The sequence below is a fragment of the Geotrypetes seraphini genome, chromosome 3, assembly GCF_902459505.1.
Source record: "Geotrypetes seraphini chromosome 3, aGeoSer1.1, whole genome shotgun sequence".
Lineage (NCBI taxonomy): Eukaryota > Metazoa > Chordata > Amphibia > Gymnophiona > Dermophiidae > Geotrypetes > Geotrypetes seraphini.
In genome coordinates, this window is record NC_047086.1 from 366,872,092 (window position 1) to 366,887,189 (window position 15,098).

The window sequence follows — 15,098 nt, forward strand, 5'->3', positions numbered from 1 at the left end:
GACAAAGCAATTCTAGAGACCAAGTCCTTAGTGGAGCGCATGATTTGGTGCAAAAGATAATGGTGCTGGGGCCACTTGATAAGTGATCATAACATGATCAGATTCGATATAAATTCCTGGAATAAGTTCACACAGGAAATTCACTACAATAGCATTTAACTTTAAAAAAGGACACTGTGATAAAATGAGGAGAATGGTAAAAAAGAAACTTAAAGGAGCAGCTGCAAAGGTCAAAAATATACATCAATCATGGGTGTTATTCAAAAATTCCATCCTGAAAGCCCAGACCAGATATATTCCATGTATTAAAAAAAGAGGAAGGAAGGTCAAACGACAGCCGGAATGGTTAACAAGTGAGGTGAAATAAGCTATTAGAGCTAAAAGAAAATGTCAGAAAATGGATCCATGATAAGGACCAGCATAAGGAATGACAAATCAAATGATAAGGAAGGCAGGGACCTTGACAGTAGAAGAGAGCTGTCTGATGTATTACTAATAATCAATAGCCAATATCCAGATCAGTATTCATCGCCTGGCAGTCAACATTTAAATGCTGACCACCACTGGCTAAACTAGACCTATGTATTGAATCCTGGTTTATGACTGGGTGCCAGCATTGAATATGCAGGTCTTTGGCGAACCTGGAAGTTATTTGGATGGCAGCTGATATCCAGTGCCGGTACCTGTATATCTAACTGGGTAGACAGGACTGCTTTTTATGCATTTCTGTCTTAAGTATGTAGGCGCCAGCTCTGAATATCATAGATTATGCTAGAATACACCGAGCCAATGTTCAGTAGCACTTCAATGGCTGACTAACTCTTTGTGGTATAAGTGGACAGAGGTATCTTCTGCCTGCTTAAACCACACCAAATATTGACACCACCATTCTTTACCACTTAATACTTTTGCCATAGGCTGCAAATGTCCTCTGTTAGAATACATCTCGTACTCTTGGTCTATGGTATACCTATTAATAGATTTCAGCTTCACAATATCCAATAATTTCTTGAATCCTGAAGGGGCTTCATGTTGAGCCATAATTTCAAAAGCCTCCTTTGTCTTGAGACATTTAATATTGTCCTTACCCCTTTTGTGAAGCTGCTATTTCAGCTATTGGAGTCTGCTTCACTCAAGCTTGTTACGGTATCTGGAAGGTGCTTTAAGTAGCAGTTATTTTGCTAGAAGAATAAGTGAACTTCAAGTCTTGGTTACCTTTGAACCATATACTGTATTTAGCTCTTGTTTCATTACAGCAGGGTTATTCTGTGTACTCATCTTGTGGTACCAAAGGTGGGCACATTTTTTTCATTGCAGTGAGTTAATAGTGCTCTCTAGGTAGGTTTGTTTGTTTTTTGTTCAAAACTGCCTAAGGAGCCATGTGAGAAATCCCTTTACTCTAGTTTACAAAGGGCCCTTGCATACTTTCTTAAAAGAACTAAATTTATCAGAAAATCTGCACAGCTATTTGTTTTTAATGCCAACAAATCTGGTATTCCAGTAACCAACAAACTTTGCAGGATATTAGCAAATTTGTCACCCAGTTCTGTTACAGCTATTTTGTGAAGTCAGACCTCATGAGATCCATGTTATGCTCTTTTCCTGTGCATTAAGAACATAAGATTTGCCGCTGCTGGGTCAGACCAGTGGTCCATCGTGCCCAGCAGTCCGCTCACGCGGTGGCTCTTAGGTCAAAGACCAAGTTTCAAAATTTTGATATAAACGCAATATCAAATATTTTCAATGCATATAACAATAAAAAATTTTGGGGGGAGGACAAAATAAAATAATTTAAACAGGCAAACATACAATCAATGTACACAATTAATAAGTGATACATAAGGAAAAAGGAGTGAACTACAATTATTAAAGAAAGTAAGAGAACATTTAAGGAAAAACAACATCAGGAGGGTAATTTAAAATGTTTTACAAATAAAACAAGGTCTAAAAATGAAAGGAAGAAGTTGTGACCTATATATAGATCTGGTTAGATATAAGTATTTGAACCTGAGATTGTTGATAAAAGTTATCCTGTTTATGACTCGAATGCATCTTTGTATAGGTGGCTTTTTAATGTGCTTTTAAATTTTTCTAAAGAAGTTTTACCACGCAGATAAATTGATAACTTGTTCCATAGCTGGGGTGCTATGATTGAAAAAGTTGTAGCTCTACTGGTGCCTATTATTTTCAGAGATGAGATGGTCAGCGAATGCTGATCTATTGATCTTAAAGATCTGGCTGGGGAATATGGTATCAAATAACAATGTAAAAATATTGGTGTTGGTTTGTTGAATTTTGAAGGTTAATAGTGCAATTTTATAGATTATTCTATTTGAAATTGGTAGCCAGTGTGCTTTTCGTAACAGGGAAGTGAAATGACCTTATTTTTTGGAGTTAGTAATAATTTTTATTGCAGTATTTTGTATAATTTGTAATCTTCTTATTTGAGTCTAGCCTTACCTGTGTATGTTCTGTTCCAGCAGGAACTTATTCAACTTTTTCTTGAATCCCTGAAGGGTGCCTTCCCCTATAACAGCCTCTGAAAGAGCGCTCCAGATTTCTACCACTTTCTGGGTGAAGAAGAACTTTCTTACGTTTGTACGGAATCTATTCCCTTTTAACTTTAGCGAGTGCCCTCTCGTTCTCTTCACCTTGGAGAGGGTGAACAACCTGTCTTTATCTACTAAGTCTATTCCCTTCAATATCTTGACTGTTTTGATCATGTCCCCTCTCAGTCTCCTCTTTTCAAGGGAGAAGAGGCCCAGTTTCTCTAGCCTCTCATTGTACGGCAACTTCTCCAGTCCCTTAACCATTTTTGTTGCTCTTCTCTGGACCCTTTCGAGTAGTACTATGTCCTTTTTCATGTACGGCAACCAGTGTTGGTCGCAGTATTTCAGGTGGGGGCGTACCATGGCCCGGTACAATGGCATGATAACCTTTTAAGATAATTCTGTTACGGGAGGGGATGGGGATGGGAGGGTTTCTATTTAATAGTAATTGTTTAGATTTTAGGTGTATTACATAATATTCAAGATATTATAGAATATAAATATGTAATGAAATGTTATATTTAATGTGTTATATGAGAGTTAATCAAGTTTGTATTTATAAATTCATATGATTTTATCTAATACACTTGTTGTAATATGCAAAAATGAATAAAGAATAAAAAAAAACAAAAAAAAACACCTTTTCAGATGTTTGTGATCCCCTTCTTAATCATTTCTAGCATTATCCCAGGACAAGCAGGCAGGTATTCTCACTAGTGGGTGATGTCATCCGACAGAGCCCCGATACGGACATCTTGCAAGCATGTCTTGCTTGAAGAAACTCAGAAGTTTCGAGATGCCCGCACCGCGCATGCGCCAGTGCCTTCCCGCCCGATGCTCCGGGTGTGTCTCCTCAGTTCTTTTTCTTCCGCGGAGCTGAGAAGTCTATCTTCAATTTGCGCCCATTGAATCTCTTTTTTTGCCTTCTTTTTTGCCGCGGGTTGAGTTCTTTTGGCTCTCCTGTGCATTTATTTCTTTCTTTGATTTCTTTTTTAAAAAAAAAAAAAAAAAAAAATTTTTTTCCTACCGGGTAGGCCGCATGGCTGGGGCCCCGCGCCTTCGATCTTGCGGCGGAGCTTTTCCGGCCTATGTCCCGGCCGATCACCGGTTTTAAAAAGTGTAGCAAGTGCCAGCGCGCGATTTCGCTCACGGACCCTCATCGACGCTGCTTACAGTGTCTGGGACCGGATCACTTCCCGAAATCGTGCCAGCCTTGCTCCACTCTGACGGCGAGAGCGTTTAAGCGTCGCTGTCTGCTGTGGGAGTCCATGTTCAAAATGGAAGCTTCATCGGATCCTGCAGCTTCGACATCGACAGGTGCTTCGACTCCTTCTGCGAAGCCCTCTGCCTCCCCGGCTGCTTCGGGCCTCCTGAAACCGGCGTCGTTCACACCGGTTTCGGCCCCGGCTTCGGCGCCGGTGCCTTCATCCGTCTCCTCGGAGCAGGTATCGACCCCGACAGTTCCTCCGGTGGTGCTCAAGGTGCCGAAGACTGGCAAGCAGAAGCACGTAGCACCCAAAGAGCGCGGAGACCGTGCGAAAGGGCCCCCTTTTGGTGCGGATCCCTCCATATCGGCTTCGTTGCGGTCCATCCTGGAGGCTCAGTTCGTGGAGCTCATGCAGACCATGGGGCCTCGGCTGATTGCCACCATCCAGGGTGACCTTCCAGTTTTGGCTTCGAGGGGCGGTCCGCCCCCTCCTCCTCTTCCTCGCCGCACGACCTCGTTGCTCGGCGAGGAGGAGCGGCGAGCGGTGTCCGGGTCCTCGAGGAGGTCCTCCGTTAGCGCTGTACCTCCTTTGGAACCGATTCCCTCGAGGAGGGCCTCCCTTAGTGATATGCCTCCCTTGGAGCCCATCCCCTCGAGGAAAGCCTCGTTTAGTGACCTGCCTCCCTTGGAACCGATTACTCCGCCCCATGACTCAGTGTGGCGTCCACCTTCGGGGCCTCCCAGTCCTGGGCATAGCAGGAAGCAGGACGAGTTCTTCCGAACCCCCTATCAAACCTGGGCGTCGTCGGGGGAGCCTCTGCCTCTGCCGCTTCTGCGATCGACGGCATCGAGTCCAATCTGCTCCTTGGAGGCGTCTGACCCAGTCTCTCACAGACGGGCTCGATCCCCTTCCAGGCATCGGGAGGGGCATCGATCCAGACATTCTTAGAAGCATTCCTCTCGACACTCGACCGTCTCGCCTCAGAAGAAATTGCCTCGGTTGGGGTATGCTGCTTCGACTGGGTCTCCTCCTCCGGGCCCGGAGTTCGAGGACCCCGAGGTTTTCTACTCGTCCTGTTGCTCGCAGGCCTCTCTGGAGCCTGAAGCTTCTTCTTCTTCTAGTCCGTCTCGAAGACCGGCGACGGCAGACCAACTGTCCTTTTCATCGTTCCTCAGGCAGATGGCGGATGACATGGACATTACTCTCGATGCTGGGTCTCGATATTCCAAAGAGTACCTCGATACCATGCACTTGCCTCGTCCTCCGGCAGAGTCCTTGCGGCTTCCCCTGCACAAGCTCCTCGATCAGACCTTCATGCGATGCTTCGAGTCTCCTTACTCTATTCCTGCTGTCCCTGGCAAATTGGATGCGTGGTACCGCACGGTGCATCATAAAGGCTCCGAGGGTCCTCAGCTTTCTCACCAGTCCCTCCTGGTCGAATCCTCGCTCAAGCGGTCTCATCCTGGCCAGGTCTATGCTTCAGTGCCTCCGGGCCGCGAGGGCAGAACCATGGATAAGTTTGGTCGACGCATCTATCAGAATTCGGTGATGGCGTCTCGAGTCCTGAATTACAATTTCCACTTTGCAGTCTACTTGGAATTTTTTCTACCTGTGCTTCGGAAGTTCACACCATACATCGAATCCCAGGCTCGGTTTGAGTTTGAGGAAGTGGTTGCTTCGCTGTCCCAACTTCGGCTTCAGTTGATGCAATCTACCTATGATGCGTTTGAGCTCTCTGCCCGAGCGGCGGCCTGCTCGGTGGCGATGCGCCGGTTGGCCTGGTTGCGGACCATTGATATGGACCCGAATCTTCAGGACCGCCTGGCGAACGTCCCGTGTGCTGGGGCGGATCTTTTTGACGAATCCATCGAGACTGTCACGAAGAAGTTGTCTGACCACGAAAAGTCATTCCAATCTATCCTTCGGCCGAAGCCTAAGCCTCAGCAGTCTCGACCTTCTCGTCTGCCGTTGATTTATCAGAGGCGTTATCAGCCGAGGCAAACTCCACCTGCGAGGCAACCGGCGAAGCGTCAGCCTCCCCAGAAGGGTCAGCCTAAGTCTCAGTCGCCTGCTGTCCCTAAGACCACTCAGCCTTTTTGACTGTCTCGTCAAGGGCATAACCAACCTCGTTCTGCCTCCCCCTGTTTTTCCCATCGGAGGGCTCCTCCATCATTTTTATCATCGCTGGGAGGCCATAACAACCGACCTCTGGGTCCTTACTATCGTCAAGGAAGGATACTCTCTTCATTTCCATCGGGTCCCTCCGGACCACCCTACAAGAGAGTATCCTTCCAACTTGACTCAGACCGCCCTTCTTCTTCAGGAAGCTCAGGCTTTGCTCCGGCTTCGTGCCGTGGAGCCGGTCCCGGCGGACCAACTGAACCAGGGGTTTTACTCACGGTACTTCCTTGTTCCGAAGAAGACGGGCGACCTGCGACCCATTTTGGACCTCAGGGCCCTCAACAAATTCCTAGTCAGAGAGAGGTTTCGCATGCTGACACTTGCTTCTCTCTACCCTCTCCTCGAGCAGAACGACTGGTTATGCTCTCTGGATCTCAAGGAGGCCTACACTCACATTCCCATTCATCCGGCCTCCCGCAAGTTCCTCAGATTTCGGGTGGGACATCTACATCTGCAGTATCGGGTGCTTCCATTCGGCCTGTCCTCGTCTCCCAGAGTCTTCACAAAGTGTCTGGTGGTGGTGGCCGCTGCACTCCGGAACATGGGTCTTCAGGTATTTCCATACCTCGACGACTGGCTCATCAAGGCACCGTCAGCTCCAAAGGTCATTTCGGCGACCTTGACAACGATCTGCTTCCTGCAGAGCCTGGGCTTCGAGATCAATTTTCCCAAATCTCATCTGCAGCCTACCCAGTCCCTTCCCTTCATCGGGGCGGTACTGGACACCATTCAGCTTCGAGCATTCCTTCCTCCTCAGCGCATGGATGCTCTTCTTCGTCTCTGCCAGTCTGTGTCTTCTCGCCAGTCCATCTCAGCGAGACACATGATGGTCCTCCTGGGCCACATGGCCTCTACAGTGCATGTGACACCCTTTGCCAGGCTCCATCTCAGAATTCCTCAGTGGACCCTAGCTTCTCAATGGACTCAAGTGTCAGACCCGTTGGCTCGACACATCATAGTCACTCCTGCTCTTCGGCAGTCTCTACTTTGGTGGATGACCTCCTTCGAATCTATCCAGAGGTTTGCTGTTTCACACTCCTCCTCATCAGAAGGTTCTCACAACCGATTCCTCGACCTATGCCTGGGGGGCTCATCTGGATGGGCTTCGCACTCAGGGATTCTGGACCAGTGCGGACCGCCTCCATCAGATCAATCTTCTGGAGCTCAGAGCCATCTTCTATGCTCTTCACGCTTTTCAACATCTGCTTCTCGACATGGTGGTCCTCATCCGTACAGACAATCAGGTCGCCATGTATTATGTGAACAAGCAGGGGGGCACGGGATCGGCCTCCCTCTGCCAGGAAGCTCTCAGAGTCTGGGATTGGGCGGTTCGCCACAACGCCTTCCTCAAAGCTGTCTACATTCAGGGGAGGGACAATGTCTTGGCAGACAAACTGAGTCGTCTTCTCCAGCCTCACGAATGGACACTCCATTCCAAGCCCCTTCATCAGATCTTTGCTCAGTGGGGAACGCCTCAGATAGACCTCTTTGCAGCTCCCCACAATTTCAAGCTGCCTCAGTTTTGCTCCAGGATCTACGCTCCTCATCGACTCGAGGCAGATGCTTTTCTGCTGGATTGGGGGAATCGCTTTCTGTATGCGTTTCCGCCATTCCCTCTCATTCAAAAGACTCTGGTCAAGCTGAAGTCCGAACATGCCACCATGATTCTGATAGCTCCTCGGTGGCCCAGGCAACCTTGGTTCTCCCTTCTACTTCAACTCAGCAGCAGGGAACCGTACCTACTTCCAGTGTTTCCTTCACTGCTTACTCAGCATCAGGGGTCTCTGCTTCATCCCAACCTGCAGTCTCTCCACCTGACAGCTTGGTTCCTCTCAACGTAACTCCGCACCAGTTTTCCCAGGCGGTGAGGGATGTCTTGGAGGCTTCCAGGAAGCCTGCTACTCGTCAATGCTACTCCCAAAAATGGACTAGATTTTCTTCATGGTGTATTTCCAATTCTAAGGAGCCTCAGCGAGCCTCCCTATCCTCTGTTTTGGACTATCTTTTACATCTGTCTCAGTCTGGTCTCAAGTCGACATCTATACGAGTCCACCTGAGTGCTATTGCAGCTTTCCATCAGCCTCTACAATAATGTGATAATCCAAACACAAAAACTTTCATTCCAACTGCTAAATGTATTAATCTCAGAATACCATCTCTAAAGGAACTTGAAGGACACTTAAAATCGATCAATCTAAAAGGTTCCCCCTTAGACTTATTTCCACCTTTCTACTTAAAAAATTTTTTTCATTACTTTGGTCCTTTTATTCTTTCCCTTATTCAAAATAGTTTCTCTTCGGTAACCATCCCCATCTTGTGGAAAGCTTCAATTGTTACTCCTATTATAAAAAAACTCTAAAATCAGTCAAGACGAAATATCTAATTACCGCCCCATTTCCAACATACCATTCTTGATGAAACTTTCTGAAAAAATCGTATTTGAACAACTTTCAGAATTCATAGAATCTTCCAACGCACTACATCCTAACCAAACTGGCTTTCGCAAGCATCATAGCACTGAACATTCTATGATCGGCCTCATTACGAATATCCACTATTACCTTGATCATCATAAATCTGTTGCCCTCTTTTCTTTAGATCTTTCCGCGGCATTCGATACAATCGATCATCAACTCCTACTTGATCGATTACAGTCTTTAGGCGTAGAAGGCCAAGTTCTCGATTGGTTAACTTCTTATCTATTTGGCCGTACTTCCAGAGTCAAATTTAATGATGTCTATTCTGCTAATTTCACCTCCTCATATGGAGTACCACAAGGCTCAATTCTATCTCCCTTACTATTTAATATCTTTTTATCCCCTCTCATTACTATCTCTCAGTCATTGGGCTTTACAGCCTTTTCTTATGCCGATGACATCCAACTAATCCATCCTCTCAACCCGGAAAACGCAGAGGAAATAAAAATTATCAATGACAAACTTGAACTTATAAAAAACTGGTTAAACAATAATAAACTGGCTCTAAATACTCAAAAATCAAAAACAATGCTTTTCACTTGGAAAGGAGACATAATTCAAAAAATACCATTCATAATAGATAATACTCTACTTGAATCAGTATCTCAATTGAAAATTCTAGGAATATTAATTGATACAGATCTTTCATTTCACAGTCATATAAGTGAAATAGTTAAATCTTGCTTTTATAGATTGCGGCTTCTTCGATCTATTTCCTCCTTTTTAGATTCCAAATCAATCAATATTCTAGTTCACTCACTAATTATCTCAAAATTAGACTATTGTAACTCTCTTTTGATCAACATAACCCAAAAAGAAAAGAGACGGCTTCAAATAATCCAAAACACCACAATCAAACTAATTCATAAAGCAAAAAAATATGATCATGTAACCCCACTTTTTATTAAATCACACTGGCTCCCTATCTCTCATCGAATCACCTTTAAAGTTATATTCTTGGTTTATAAAACATTAATCTTTAATGAGCCTCAATTCATATAAAAAATGATTGTCCCATATAATTCTTCTCACTCTCTACGATCGTCTAAATTGAATCTGCTTTCAATCCCGTCTTTGAGGGTTATCGGCACAAGACGAAATGATATGTTCTCAGTAGTGGCACCTTCCTTGTGGAATGCCCTTCCAAATTTTATTAAACTTGAAAAAGATATCACTTCTTTTAAAAAAATTTTAAAAACATATTTATTTCAAGATGCATTTGATTTATGATAAACATATTCCAATTTCCTGCATTCTTATAATAATCAACTAAAATTTTTTATATATCTATTCCATTTTTTACCTAATGTGCTTCCCGTTTTATGTAATTTCACTAAATATTACAATTGTAACTTTTTCCCCTCTTACCTTCTCATTCATGTATGTCCAAATCCTCTGTCTAATGTCTTGTCCCACCATATTAAATGTATTACCAAAATCTGTTGGTTTTTAATTTGTACATCGCTTAGATATTGTAATAAGCGATCCATCAAATGTAAATAAACTTGAAACTTGAAACCTCTCTCTTCTCATCCTGTGGTTTCCAGATTTATGAAAGGACTTTTTCATGTCAATCCTCCTCTCAAACCGCCTCCAGTGGTTTGGGATCTAAATGTTGTCCTTTCTCAGCTTATGAAACCTCCTTTTGAGCCTCTGAGCAAGGCTCCACTAAAGTTTCTCACTTGGAAAGTGGTTTTTCTGGTGGCCCTCACATCTGCTCGCAGGGCCAGTGAGCTTCAGGCCTTGGTGGCGGACCCACCTTTCACAGTATTCCATCATGACAAGGTGGTCCTCCGCACTCACCCGAAATTCCTGCCTAAAGTGGTCTCTGAATTTCACCTCAACCAATCCATTGTGCTTCCAGTGTTCTTTCCAAAGCCTCATTCTCATCCTGGAGAATCAGCTCTTCACACTCTGGACTGTAAACGTGCTTTGGCTTTCTACTTGGATCGCACCAAACCACACAGAACTGCTCCTCAACTTTTCGTCTCCTTTGATCCAAACAAGTTGGGACGACCTGTATCGAAGCGCACCATCTCCAACTGGATGGCGGCTTGTATCTCTTTCTGCTATGCCCAGGCTGGATTACCCCTTCCCTGTAAGGTCACAGCCCATAGGGTCAGAGCAATGGCAGCCTCTGTAGCCTTCCTCAGATCGACACCGATTGAGGAGATTTGTAGGGCTGCCACTTGGTCCTCGGTTCATACGTTCACCTCTCATTATTGTCTGGATACTTTCTCCAGACGGGATGGGCAGTTTGGCCAAACTTTGTTACAAAATTTGTTCTCCTAAGTTGCCAACTCTCCCTCCATCCCATTGAGGTTAGCTTGGAGGTCACCCACTAGTGAGAATACCTGCCTGCTTGTCCTGGGATAAAGCAATGTTACTTACCGTAACAGTTGTTATCCAGGGACAGCAGGCAGCTATTCTCACGTCCCACCCACCTCTCCTGGGTTGGCTTCTCTGCTAGCTACCTGAACTGAGGAGACACGCCCGGACCATCGGGCGGGAAGGCACTGGCGCATGCGCGGTGCGGGCATCTCGAAACTTCTGAGTTTCTTCAAGCAAGACATGCTTGCAAGATGTCCGTATCGGGGCTCTGTCGGATGACATCACCCACTAGTGAGAATAGCTGCCTGCTGTCCCTGGATAACAACTGTTACGGTAAGTAACATTGCTTTCTTGAACTTTGACACTAGCAGAGGGATTGTGAAGACTACTGTGTATTGAAAGGGCCATGCATGCTTTGAACTTGCTAGTTGTTCTCTTCTTCAACCACTGAATAATGTCCCATTTTTGTGCCATATAAGTCCTGCAGTCTATGGAAGACATATACAGTGAGAAACAATGCTTTTCTATTGTCTTATTAGGAAGATCAAGTGTTAAGAAATCAACAGGAACTCAACCATTAGTAAACTATTCATGGTGGTGTGTGGTTTTTTTTTTTTTTTTTTTAGGCAACTACACTACTTACCATGGATAAATACTCGCATAAAGACATTCCAAACATTACAAATACCTGCTTTAAGTTGAACTCTCTACAACTACAGGCATTGTTACAGAACTACCATTGTGCTCCAGATGAACCACACATCCCAACGGTAAGTTTACCTTGAGAATTTCCTCAGTAACATAAACAGTACTAGAAAGCAAATGATCCCATCTTGAGTATAACATTTTACCCACCGTTGACTGAAAAAAAAAAAAAAAATCAAAATAGCAAAACAAAAAATATAATTGATTCTAGAATATTCTATTGCTATTTGATGTGTGGGTATGAAACTAATCTTAATGGCAAATGGTAAAATAATCATATATTCCTTGCTGATATTTTGCCAGGTTCCTGACTAACCCAGAATTTTTCTAAATTTGCTTTTTTTCCTCCATGGAGCACGTGGACACTTGACTTGATAGCTTTTCATTTTTGTTTTTTAAAGACAATTCCTACATATATTATATTCCTCCCTGTACATTCCTCAAAAGGATTAGGTTGAGAGCATGTTTAGTTTATTTTCTTCTTATATCAAAAGCATTTGAAGTAAAAAAACTAAAAAAACACACCAAAAAAACAAACTATATTAAAATAGAGTAAAACAATAAATATGCAAACACAAGCTTACCCTATACTACATACAAATAAAAAATAAAACACCAAAATATCAGTTATCCTTCTACGTACACTAAAACACCACTCCTCTAGATCTGAAACAGGATAAGATATTTCAGATGGCCCCTTAAAAATTCAAATTGTCTTGTATGAAAATTAGTCAGGCTCAGCGTTTCATAATTGAGACCCAGCAAAAGCTCTCCACTGAATAATGTGCAATTTCACCCCTCTCTAATCCCCTTCTGCCATTTCCCCCTAAATAGTCTTCTTGAGTTGGATCTCTTGAGTTTCCCCCCTTTGCTATAGAAAGCTCCAAATTTCTCCTCAAAGATCAGGTCATCCTGTTGTATTGCATTAATTCCCCACCCCATCCCAATCCTTTCCATTCTTTGTTTGCCTTTGTTTACCAGTTTCTTTAGCTATTTTATTCTATTTATTGGGAAATCAATGTTTGTGTGGATACTATGCATTGTCTAATGTTTTTGGGTGACTGATTTTGGTAGTGTACAATCTGTGCACATCCCTTTAGTTATATGTGAACAGGCGTTTATGAATAATAATAGTAATAATCAGTTTATATACCACAAAGCTGTAAAGTTCTATGCGGTTTACAATAGTTAAATAAACAAACAATAAAAGAAGTTGAATAGAACTAAAAAAGTTAAAAGCCAATAATTAGAGACACTAAAATGATCAAAATAGTGCATAATAAAATTTTTAAAAATTAGCTGCTTGAATACTTCGAAAACAGATTGTTCTAAATCCTTACCCCATAACGCTGCTTGATATGAAAAAAGATTTTGATGTTTTTAAATTTTACATCCTCTAACAGGCAGAAAAACAAAATTCAGATGTGAGTTTCTCTTATGTCTGTTGGTTGCAAAAGAGAAAAGCTCAATTACAGTCAAACCTTGGTTTACGAGTGCACCGGTTTGCGAGTGTTTTGCAAGACGAGCCAAACATTCGCAAAATCGGTGCCTCGGAAAGCAAATTTGACTCGATTTACGAGTGCCACCCCCCATGATCCGGCATCCCCCCCCCCCACTTGCATTGTCCCCGTCCCCCCAGCGATCCTACATCCCTCCCGAGCACCGAAATGACATCCCTTACCCTGATTGGGCATCAGCACCAACGGACAGGACATGCCGGTGCCCGAAGATCCTCCCTCTGTTGTGCTGGGCTGGGCGGTGCATCGGAGATCCTTCCTCTTGCCTATGTTGGGCTGGACTGGGCCTTGAGCATTTGCGCATGCTCGAGGCCTTCTAGTCTCGCTCTCTCTGAGATTCTGAATCTGAGAATCTTGGAGAGAGTGAGGCCAGAAGGCCTTGAGCATGCGCAAATGCTCAAGGCCCAGTCTAGCCCAGCACAGGCAAGAGGAAGGATCTCCGATGCACCGCCCAGCCCAGCACAGAAGAGGGAGGATCTTCGGGCACCGGCATGTCCTGTCCGTTGGTGCTGATGCCCAATCGGGGTAAGGGATGTCATTTCGGTGCTCGGGAGGGATGTAGGATCACTGGGGGGACGGGGACAATTACGAATTATGCTCGTAAACCAAGGTTCCACTGTATACATTTGGGAGCTAAACCAAACAAAGCCTTAAAACAGAAGCAACCAAACTTAAACTTTACCCGCACCTCCATTGGCAGCCAATACAGTACTCGATAGGAGGGTGTTACGTAATCATATTTCTTCCCTTTAACGTTAGAAGGCCTTATGGGAATAATCCTCTGTATATTATTCTTTTAGTCATAAAAAGGGTGGATATTTGTCTACACCTTGCCTATAGGCCTAATTAATGCCTGCCCTGTAAAGATGAAAAACTCATCTGATATTTGATTTACTTAGACAAAAAATTTAATGCACTTTAAATTACTGAAACATAGTTAAGTAGACATATCTGTAAATGTCTCTTTACCCCCAGGGAAGAGACCTGTGGCAGGGGAGGAAGGATAACAATAGTGGTGAGTGTCTTGAGCAGTGGTCTTCACAAATTTTTAAGTGAGGGCCGTTTTGGGTCCAAAAGGAGTAAAGGACAGCTGACAAATATACAGGCAGTCCCCAGCTTAAGAACAAATTCCGTTTTTTAAACCATTCTTAAGTTGAATTTGTATGTAACTCTGACCCTGAACATTAAAGAAATAGTCCTCAAAATAAAAGTACTGCAGTTTAAATCGAAAGAAAAGATAGGAGGTTTATGCTTACTTTTGTTCTTCATCCATACCATTATTCCCTCTCCACAACCACATCCAACATTTCTCCCTCTCATCTCTCTTCCCCACGCCTCTCCCACCACCATGACCAATATTTCTCCCTCATATGTCCAACAATTCACCTCTCCTTTTTTTATTAATCATTATTTAATTACATATTTCAATTGAAATAAAGCAAATGAAATACATAGTCCACATAAACGGAAGAAGGCAACAAGAAATTATTTTAACAATTACTATAAACTAGAAAAATACTAGCAACATTAGGTTGCGCCTGGAAAGATGCATTCAAATCCATAGATACTTTGTCCACCTGCGTTATCCCTTGAAGGGAACCAGCCAGAGGTGGACAAATGGGAGTAAATGCGGGTGAAGGAGTAGAACGTCCATCCTCACTTGTACTTGCTAGTCCCGGTGGCAGCATCAGACGTCAAAATGACGACGCCCACTGCCTCACACTGGTGTCTCTCCTTCCCCCCCCCTCCCGAGGACTGACATCTTTCTAGTAACACCCCCCCCTCTCCTTCCATGGGATCCAGTGATTCCTCACGTTCTCCTTCCCAGTAGCTGCTTTTTCACTCTTCGGGCTTCCAGCAGCGTGAGTGAAGTAAACATGCTGCCTTCAGTTGCCCGGAAGCTTTCCCTCTGTTGCTGCTTTCTGCCTATGTGGGGACAGGAAGCAATAGGGAAAGCTTCTGGACTGTCAAAGGCAGTGTGTTTACCCAACTCACGCTGCCGGTGGCCCAAAGAGCAGCTGCCGGTAAGGAGAAATGTTGGATCCCACGGGGGGAGAGGGGGGAGCGGAAATCCTAGACTGCAGCACAGTATTTGCTGTTTGCATTATCCACTGGATATTAGTTCTTCAG

General features: G+C 44.1%; 1 protein-coding gene across 9 annotated transcripts in view; it reads left to right on the plus strand.

Annotated features, from left to right (window-relative positions):
- The window catches only part of AFDN (afadin, adherens junction formation factor), a 350,456-nt gene that overhangs the window by 226,550 nt on the left and 108,808 nt on the right, over positions 1–15,098 (plus strand). For all 9 annotated transcript variants that reach the window (XM_033938337.1, XM_033938335.1, XM_033938342.1 and 6 more), the window contains one exon: positions 11,373–11,516. In XM_033938337.1, the coding sequence (XP_033794228.1) occupies positions 11,373–11,516 (144 nt within the window). The remainder of the gene's footprint in view (positions 1–11,372; positions 11,517–15,098) is intronic.